The sequence below is a fragment of the Gekko japonicus genome, unplaced genomic scaffold (genome assembly GCF_001447785.1).
Source record: "Gekko japonicus isolate JY-2015 unplaced genomic scaffold, Gekko_japonicus_V1.1 scaffold129, whole genome shotgun sequence".
Classification (NCBI taxonomy): domain Eukaryota; kingdom Metazoa; phylum Chordata; class Lepidosauria; order Squamata; family Gekkonidae; genus Gekko; species Gekko japonicus.
Window position 1 is genome coordinate 10,061 of NW_015168049.1, and position 10,424 is coordinate 20,484.

The 10,424-nt window shown below is 47.4% G+C and overlaps 1 protein-coding gene across 2 annotated transcripts in view; it reads right to left on the minus strand.

The window, feature by feature from the left end:
• Positions 1-4,611: 4,611 nt before the first annotated feature.
• The window catches only part of FAM107A (family with sequence similarity 107 member A), a 123,988-nt gene continuing 118,175 nt past the window's right edge, over positions 4,612-10,424 (minus strand). For both annotated transcript variants that reach the window (XM_015414330.1, XM_015414331.1), the window contains one exon: positions 4,612-5,115. In XM_015414330.1, coding sequence (XP_015269816.1) covers positions 5,008-5,115 — 108 coding nt within the window. In that variant the 3' untranslated portion in view covers positions 4,612-5,007. The remainder of the gene's footprint in view (positions 5,116-10,424) is intronic.

Here is a 10,424-nt window from a genome sequence, read left to right on the forward strand (position 1 = left end):
CCCCTTCCCCATCTTAATGCTTCAGTGGTTGTATAAGAAGTTTCCAGTGGCATAGATGTGACCAGGATGCTCTAGGATCTAGAATAGGGAGGGGCAAGGGGATTGGCCAAAGTGCTGAAACAAATGTTGCCCTGTGAAGATGTCTGTGCAGAGGAAAGTCAAGGGTGGGGGGGTATAATTGACCAGGCATGCTTGGTGTAAGCCAAGTCCCAGAGGTACTGGTGGCATCTCATGGATTCGCCATGGACTCGGCTGGTGGAGCGGTGGCCTGCCCCGGTGCCTCACTGTGCCAGTGCCAGCAGCGAGCTCCTTCCCCACAGTGAGGCATGTAGAGAAGAGAGCAGCGGTGGAGGACTTCACAGTAAGTCTGAAAACAGAGCACTGAAAGATCAGCCTTTCTTCAAGTTTCAAATTTATTATCTTTTTTAAAAAAACAACAACATGAAATCGGTTTATTTGGCTGCTGCTTGCTGTCATTCATAGGGTATCCTCTTTTCTTGCAAAATATACAATAGTTCTCTGGTTCACTGAGCAATACACCTCCCCCACCCTGCAGAAAGCAACGGTGACATTTATTTCATTTATACTCCGCCTTTCTCACGCTCAATTTAATTTGTATGTGAGTGCTTGAGATCATATGCAGCCAATACATGGTCAGTATCACTATATATATATATTGTACAGTATGTGATCAATGTAGGAAATGAGTTTTTGTGGGTAATCAGTGTTTTCCAGGGACAGCAATCAGCACTCTAGGCACACAGTGTGTAGGTTCTCTTATACAGGTTGAATATTACTAGGGTCAAATCAATACATGAAATTACCAGGAGCTGTTGAAAAACTGGTTGGAAACAATGGTTGTTGGGTTGCCCGGGCCAAGTCTGCATTATCTAGAGTGTGATTTGGTAGGCTGCATTCAGATGTCACGAACAGATCATGGTTTGCGTGTGTTGGGCGTGGGTCTGGTCCATTGCCATCCTTGCTCCCCCCCCCCTCCCAACACACAGCGACTGAAGCCTGAAAGTCTTGATTGTGACATTCAAATGCAAGCAAATCCACCAACAGAGGTTGGTTTCCTTCCTGTTAATTGGGATTCTTGACCACAGTTAGGATTATGGGAAAGTCCCAGTTATTGGAAAGTCTGTGACTTCAGCAAGTGAAGGCATCTGGGTTCGTATGTGGGAGGAGAGAGTGAGCATGTTAGCTCAACCATGAACCAGAGTCAGGCCTGTCATGATTCATGAACAAACTCTTGACACCTGAACTGAACTGAACTGAACCTATGTGTAAACATTTTCTGGTTCATGTTATCGATCGTGTTACTGGATGGATTAGTTGGTCCTAAATGGAGTTCTGCCCGTGTGAAAACACCTTTAGGCTAAGTTGAAAGAGTTTTTAATGGAACCTCTTACTCCTAGAAATGCTCCACCCACCCAAAAGTCTTTCCCTCTACTCCATACAGGCAAAGGGTTTTATCACTGGGCTGATCAGTGATTTAACGGAAACAACTGTCTACAAACTTAAAAGGGCAGTATTAAAGAAAACCAGTGCATAGACATGTGTGGAAAGTCTCAGTGACTTATGGGAACTCCATAGGGTTTTCAAAGCAAGAGAGGAACAGAGGTGATTTGCCATTGCCTGCCTCTGTGTAGCAACCTGGGACTTCCTTGGTGGTCTCCCATCCAAGTACTAACCAGGGCAGATACTGCCTGGCAGTCAAGATCTGGCAAGATTGGGCTAGACTGACATATATAGTGCTGAAATTGAACATACGAACTTGCCTTATACTGAATAAATACATTAGTTCACCTAATACCGTGTTTTGTAGTTCTGCTAGATTAAACCTGCAGCCTTCAGCATTTGTGATATACTATTCGGCTAAGAGATATGGCCCTGCCTTGAAAGGACCTCTGCCTGGCACAGTAACAGAGGCAGTTGGGCTGCTGGGAGGCAGATGATCTATTTCTTCTGTCCCAAGGCAAGCTCTTAAATCATGGCTATAAAGGTATTCAGGGAGGCTTGAAGAGGAAAGATCCAGGGTGCTTATTGACTACAGCCTGCGATGTAAGTATCTTCCCTTCTCTACCTGGAACAGTTTGAACATTTAAAGCATGTTTTATTTTATTTTTTTAAAAGGATAAGGGGTGAACATATAAATGCATAAATTAACATGCAACACTTTAAAAGTTAGACAAATGACAGGCAGCCCACCTGAACCATGGCAGGAATGGGGAAGACTGACTGCTGAGGCCATCTTCGATTTGCAGATCTGTAGATCTGTTATCAGAGACAGGCCATGATGAGGGATGGAGAAAATTTGAACAGCAGCCCCGTGGTGGGTGAAAGTGTAACAGAGATGACTGACGTTACTCCAAGATTTTCCACCTGCCCCCTCTAGTGGAAGGACAACTTGTGAAGAGAATGATTAAGATGTAGAATTTGCTGCCAGAGGGTGTACTGATGGCCACAGGCACAGATGGCTTTAAAAGGGGGTTAGATAGATTCATGGAGGATGAGTCTATCAGTGGCTGCTAGTCATAGTGACTAAAGAGAACCTCCACGTTCAGAGACACTAAACCTCTGAATCCCAGAGCCAGGAGGCAACATCAGGGGATGGCCTTGGCCTCTATGCCTCTGTTATTGGCCATCCAGAGGAATTAGTTGGCCCCTGTGTGAGACAGGATGCTGGTCAGATCCAGCAGCGCTCTTCTTATGTTCGTATGAAGCCAGGAAGGAGCCAGGCTTGCAAACCAAGCAACACAAGCAGGGCCTTGTCTTTTTGTCTTTGACCCAGGAGTCAGTGGTGCAACAAGTGGAGGACAGGCGCCTGTGATTGATCCTGACTTTTTTTTTTTAAGTCCTGATTTTTTCCCCCCTCCTAGAATAAAAATGGCCACTAAGAGTGTTGTCCTATGCAGAGTTACTCCTGTCTAAGCCCAGTGATTGCAGTAGAGTTTGAATGGAGTAATTCTGCATAGGATTACAACTCTAAGCCACCTGCTGGTTTCTCATGTTTACTGCTCTGAACATCGCAATTGGCCCGATCTACAACATTGTTAAAATGGATTTTAGATGTGGGAATGACGGCCAGGAACACCCCCACGACACCTGAAGATGACATGCAATAACCCTCTGATTCATTTACTTGTTTTTTAAAAAGAATATATTTAGTCCTTATGGTTGTTTGGAAGAACGTGTGCAAGGTTTTTTTAAAGACATCAGAGAGCTGGGCAGGGCTTTTTGGTGGCCAGAGGCAAGGCTTCTCTGCTGCAGGCCCTGCTTCCCATCTAAGTGAGGCCTAGGGTTGCCACCCCCCTGCTGGGGGTGGGGGATCCCCCAGCCCAAGGCGCTGCCCCACTCCCAAACAGCTGGCCAGCGGGAGGACTTACCTGCAGCAGGGGAGGCCTACACCAGTCTCAGCATCATCACCAGCAACACGGTGACATCACCTCGCACACGGCAGAAATGACATCATAGCATCACTGCTGACATGGGGATTCTCTGGTGTTTGGGTAAAAACTCTATGGCAAAAATGGCTTCTACCATAGAACCGTTACCCAAATACCAGAGCGTCCCCAGCAACGTGATGACATCACTTCCGACCCATGCCAGAAGTAATGTTCCTGGCGTCAACACCGAGACGGTGGTATAGGCCTCCTCAACTGCCAGTAAGTCTCCCTACCCGCGCCGGTGGCCAGGGAGACATGGCAGCCCTAGTGGGACCTGGAGTTTTCCTGGAATAGCAACCAGTCTCCAGGAAACAGAGATCAGTTCCCTTGGGGGGGGGGGAATAGCAGCTTCAGAGGGCAGCTCTGTGGTACTCCATGTGAAATCTGTCCCCAAATTCTTCCCTCCACAGGCACCACCCCAAATCTCTAGGAATTTCCCAGGACACTGTTGGCAGCCCTACCTCTTATGATTCTGCCTTTTTTTGTCTGTTTGCCTCCCCAGGCACCACCTCCACCCTCCCAGTTTCCCATCAGCCCTTGGTTTTGCTACCTTCTGAATCAATACAAAAATTACTTTGTCTTCCAGTAAAGCTTTTAAAGATCCCCTTGGAAGACAGTCACTCCATCCCTTCCTCTGATCTCCCAGTCCAAAGGTTAAAAATATACATGCAACTTGACCCCCACCTAGCATACCCTTTTCATTGGGAGTTGACAAGCTCTACAGGACGTTGCAAAGATTCATATAATGACTGAAGTCAACAAAGGACCACCACACCCCAGAAACGACGCATGACATATTTCCTCCACATCTCTTAAACAATGGGTGGAGGATGCCATTTCTTGTCCTGGGGCTTTGTTGCTGAGATATCCCATAAGTCAGGCAATTAGAGGGGGATGTGCTTTAGGAGTTAGCTAGCACGTTCCCAACTGGCAAGCTTTTCCCTTTTCCCTTTTGCTTTTGCTTTTGACAACAAGCTTCTCTAGCAGAAAGCTTAGCCTACCAGCCTTCTGTATTTTACTACAAGCAGCAGAAATGCTTGGTTGTTTAGCTTCTTGAAATTCTTGCATATAATGATGTCCATAGCTCTTTGTGCAAAATCTCCCTCCCCACAGTGCCTCCGCTATGAGCTCATGCTATATACTTTTTTTTTTTTTTAAAGCACGTGTCTAGTCCTTATGGTTGCTAGGAAAAAAACATGTGCAAGGTTTCTTAAAGGCATCAGAGGGCTGGGAAGGTCATTTTGGTGGTTAGGCAAAGATTAATAAGGAGTGGACAGGGCTTTAATGTTGTCCAGATACTTGAGAGGAAGGGTATATATTGTAGTTACAATTCCCCCACTCCCTTTGCGCTTTCTCGTTTGGGTACTTCTCCTGTGTAAGACACCCACCTTCTGGCTGTATACTTTTTTGGGATTACAAAAAAGCCCATGTTGGGGATTTCTACTGGAACAAGCATTAACAAACAGTAAGTAGCCCCAAAGACATAACTGTGAATATCCACCATATACAGAGATGTCAGTGTTTAAGTATTTGAACCAACAGAAGATCTCGACTGATGCTACGCAACCTTCTCTGCCCCGGTTAGTGTTGATGTCCTCCTCAGGTTTTCCTTGACCTTAATAAATTCTGGTGCATTTTCTTCTTGCTTCTCTTCTTCTCTCTCCAGCTGAAATAAAGGAATGCAGGTTTTGTACTGTTATTTATTTTTTTTTAAGAACAGGAACAATGTTTGTAATAAATCATTTGCTTCAGAGATCCATACTGCTAGAAGGGTCATCTAACTCAACTCTTTCTCTTGGTCCAATCCTAAAACAGGACTTTATACATTAAAGAAGCAACGGTCAGGTGGTGACTTACGGATCGGATTTGGCAGACAAAGTAATGTGATGTAAGCCTTGGATAATGATTTTATTTATTAACTTGGCAATACATATGGCTCACACCAAAATTTAATCAAGGAACAGTGGCTTTGATCCCTTGGAACATTTCCACTGACAGAAGAAATTTCCATCAGCAAAGTGGAGCAAACCTTTCTTGTCTCCCCCATCTCTTGCAGCCCAACATGTCTTCCAAAATGGTGCTCCTGGGAAATAGGAGCTGCAGTGGAAGGGGGAAACAAGAAAGGTCTACTCCATGGGTGAAGTGAATGCCAGAAGTGAGCCACTGCTAAAAAGACCCTGTCTGTTGTCAGCATCCACCTCACTTCTGCAGGCTGGGGCATAGTTAGCAGGGCTTAAGCAGAGCCTTTAATCAGATCTTACCTGGAGGGCTGGGCACTAGGGGAGAGGAGGAGGAAAGACTCAAAATAATCAGGGTCTTAAAGGTAACAACCAGCACTTTGAATTGTGCGCCTTGGTTCAACACAATGGGGTATCGGAAATATGAGAGTGGTACAACATTGTGAATGGTCTATTACTGAATTTGAGGATTGGATTTGTGCAGTATATATTCATCCAACTTAAAGTAGTCAGTATTCATTTACACAGATAAGTCAAATAATATCACTGTTGTTGCTGGATTACACAGATTGGAAGAACATTTCTCTGATTAATGAGAAACGAAGACTGAAGACTCTGCTAACTAAACAGATGAAGCTGGCTCTATTCAGGGGGAAAAAAATCACAGAAACATAGAAGATACAAAGTTGATAATAAAGTAAAACAAAATGCATAAGGATGCAGGAGCAAATTCAAAATCCTGACCTGGGTAGCCCAGACAAGCCAATCGCATCAGATCTCAGAAGCTAAGCAGGGCCAACCCTGGCAAGCACTTGGAAGGGCGACCTCCCAGGAAGGCCAGGGCACAGAGGCAGGTAATATCAAAGCCACCTCTCTGAAATGTCCGAGCCCCACTAGGGATTGCCAGAAGTCAACTACGACTTCCAGGCATGTGCGCGTGCACACACACACACACACACACAACTCTTGAAAGCTCATACCCTGAAATGCTTGTTGGTCTCTAAGGTGCTATTGCACTCAAATGTAGTTGCTGTACTGAAGACCAACATGGCCACCCTCTAAAACCACCAGGAAAAGAAGCAGCTGCAATCACAGGTGTTAAAAAACAATCCTGGTGGTATTTGGTTTCAGCAGAGGTCATTTCGGGGGGGAACGCGGGGGATCGCAGTTCCCCCGGGTGAGGTATGGGGAGCGCGGCACATGACGAAGCCCCGCTCCCTGCTTCCGGCCACCCCGCTTCCGGCCCTCATTCAGCCAAGAGGAGGCAGGAGAAGAGGGAGGGTAAGCTGCTTCCTCCCTGCCTCTCCTCACCCCTGCCTGCCTGGGGCCAGGGAGGGCCTTTGCGGGGCTTCCTTGCACTCCTGCCGGCCTTGCAGGTCCACCGCTGGGCCCCTCATAGGGCTCGGCAGTGGAGCTGCAAGGCCGGCGGTGGCGGCCGGGACCGTTGGGGGCGGGGTGTGTGGCCTTATGACACACTTCCAGTGATGTCAGGGGGTGTGGCCTTATGACACACTTCCGGTGATGTCAGGGGGTGTGGCATATGCTAATGAGTTATGCTAATGAGTTCCCCTAGCTCTTTTTCTACGAAATGACCCCTGGGTTTCAGCAAAAATAATCATGCATTCTAGCATTGTATCAGTCTCCTTCAGTCTGAAGGCCCATCTTTAGTCCAGGACTCTGTTTCCTCACCTCAGTGCTTTTCAACGGGCAGCTGTTAGAGACATCTACGCCTGGGTGGGGAATGTTCAGGAAATGATTTAATGGGTAAGGACAGATCTTATACAAGATACGTGAACAGCTATGGTAAAACCTTTGGTGAAGAACATTTAACAAATAAATGGGGATGGATTTTGAATATTCCACCTAGGCTGATCTCCCATTTAAAATAATTGGTTTCCCCCCAAAATCATGCCTCAGCAGAATGTGACCCTGCACAGACTTGCATGGATTCACAGCTTCTATTTAGATGTATCTGAGGGGTGTCACTCTCTGCATCCAGGTGTTTTGCAGGCAGTATTGGATACGACAGGATATTAGAATCACAGAATCATAGGCCCCGGCCACACCACAGGAAAAGCTGGGCAGAAGTGCAGCTTTTTAGAGCCGCAGCAAAAGAGAAGCGCGGCAGCGGAATCAGACAGATCCCCCGAGCTGCCGCGCATATGCTCCCCAGCGTGATCAGATGTGAGGGAGAAGCCACGGACAGGAAAGCGAGGCGAGTCAGCTGCGTATGTGTGCGCCTGCGCAGTTTGGCAGGGGGCCTCGCATGCTGCGGGAGACGGGAGCGTCGGCGATCACACGGCCACCCGTGCCACGGATTTTCCAGTAGGTAGTAGTGTTTTGCAGGGTTTTTTTTTACTCCGCATCTTCGGCTGGAAGGGACGGGTTGGGGGGCAGGTGTGCGACGCATCTGATTGCGCTGGTTTAATCCGCCCTCAATCCGGCCATTCCGCGGGGCAATTCCTCCCGTGTGACCGGGACCATAGAGTTGGAAGGGATCTCCAGGGTCATCTAGTCCAACCACCTGCACAGTGCAGGAAATTCACAAACACCTCCCCTCCACACCCGCAGTGACTACTGTTCCACACCCAAAAGATGATAAAAAGCCTCCAGGATCCCTGGAGGAAAATTGCTTCTTGACCCCAAAGTGGCAGTCAGCATTTCCCTGGGTTTGTACGAAAGGGCCACAAGAACTAAACACTCAGGCAACCCTCCCTGCCCTCTCTCTCATGATCTGCCTAAGTTCATACAATCCACATTGCTGTCAGATGGCCATCTAGCCTCCGTATGAAAGCCTCCAAAGAAAGAGAGCCCACCACCTCCCAAGGAAGCCTGTTCCACTGAGGAACCCAGGAAGTTCTTCCTAATGTTTAGCTGAAAACTCTTCTGATTTAATTTCAACCCGTTGGTTCTGGGGCAACAGAAAACAACTCCGTACCATCCTCTATATGACAGCCCTTCAAGTTTGAAGATGGTTATCATATCACCTAATAAATAACAAACACCTAATAAATACATAGATATACCAGCATTCAATTTGTTAACGTGCTACACACACACACACACACATTCAAAAGAGAACTCCTAGCATATTTACAGCCTCTTTTTACTATTTTGTGTCCTGCGCCTCATATCAACTGGAATCCATACCTGCCCTTCCACCCTTATGCAAACATGTCCATAGTAAGACTCAAACACACAACCTCCAGGGACTCCGCCAAGTGCCTTGATCAGTTGATTACCACACCCAAAAGCTGAGCCTAAAAGAACAAAGGCAAAACCCCTGCAGCAAGGAGACCCTCCAGAAGCTTTCGTCCTCAAATCTTTTAATTACAGCATATATATATATATTTGGACTCATCGTTTGGAAAGAGTTTAGGGCCCCCAAAACCCTTTGAGGGAAAATATGGAGTAATTACAGGGGGGAAATAATCCCCAAGGGTGGTTTATCTCCAGAAGATGTTTGTGGCCAAGCGGTTAAAAGTCATATCCTGTTACTATAAGAACAGGAGAAAGCTGCGTGTCTTGGAGAAATCATGCCTCATCTAAATGGAAAGTGCAACAACGAAAGAGACCAGAGCTCCAGTCGTGGCCATGGAGTGAGGTCCTCTTGAGGTCCTTTGTTCAGCGACTTGTTTGGGTGATCAAAGTTATTAAGATGTAGGAGACCCTTCCCTATAAGGATAGGCTAAAGAGCTTGGGGCTTTTAGTAAAACAAAATGACCAGAGATGATGCCTGGTCTCACTGTGGGCAAAGATTAGTTTATTTTGTTCATCCATTTAGACATTTGTATCCCAACAGGGACCCATCATTCTTTCCGCTTCATTTTATCCTCACAACAGCAGCCTTGTGAAGTAGGATAGAATGGGGGGAGATTGACTATCCTAAGGTCACCCAGTCAGCTGCCCCAAACTGGATAGCCCAGGCTAGCCTGACACCATCAGATCTCAGAAACTAAGCAGGGTCGGCCCTGGCTAGTATTTGTATGGGAGACTGCCAAGGAATATTAGGGCTTGGGACGTAGAGGCAGGCAATGGCAAACCACCTCTGAAACGTCTCTTGCCTTAAAAACAAGTCTAGCTCACCACCTAGTGGTGCCTAACGCTAAAAGAGCTAGAACTTCTGGCTGCCAGACAACCTTAGGATCTCTTGTTTATTCTACACACAATGCCATACGATAATTAATTTACCCAGTCAGCTTCCATGGCAGAGTGGAGATTAATATCTGAGTCTTGCAGATTCTAGTCTGACATAGCCAAGTGCTATGTACTGTCGAGTCACTTCCAACTTATGGTGACCCCATGAATGAATGACCCCCCAGAACATCCTATCATTGACAGCCTTGCTGAGGCCTTGCAAGCAGAGGGTCATGGCTTCCCTGACTGAGTCAATCCATCTCATGTTGGGTCTTCCTCTTTTCTTACTGCCTCCAACTTTTCCTATCAGTATTGTCTTTTCTGGTGCTACATAAGAACATAAGAGACGCCAATGTTGGATCAGGCCAAAGGCCCATCCAGTCCAACACTCTGTCACACAGTGGCCAAAAATACCAGGTGCCATCAGGAGGTCCACCATTGGGGCCAGGACATTAGAAGCCCTCCCACTGTTGCCCCCCCCCCCAAGAAGACAGAGCATCACTTGCCCCAAAGCCCCTATCTATACCTTGTGGCTAACAGCCACTGATGGACCTCTGTTCCATATCACTATATCTAATAGCCAAGTGGCCCCCTCCGTGCGGATCGCTATATCCGCACTTGGGGGGCACTTGGGGGGCCAGGGGAGGTTTGTGCACACGTGGGGCAGTCCCCACGTGTGCACAAAAATAAAAAAAGTTTTAAAAATTTTGGGGGGGATGTTTAAATCCCCCCGAAAGCGCAAGACCGTCTCCTGCGCCTGCGCAGGAGACGCTCTGCGCCGCCGCCGCTGCCGCCGCCTCCTCAGAGCCGGCTGGCGGGCGACGGGGGGGGAGGAAGAAGCCGGGCCTCGCTGCTGCCGCCGCCGCCCCGGAGGCAGGCA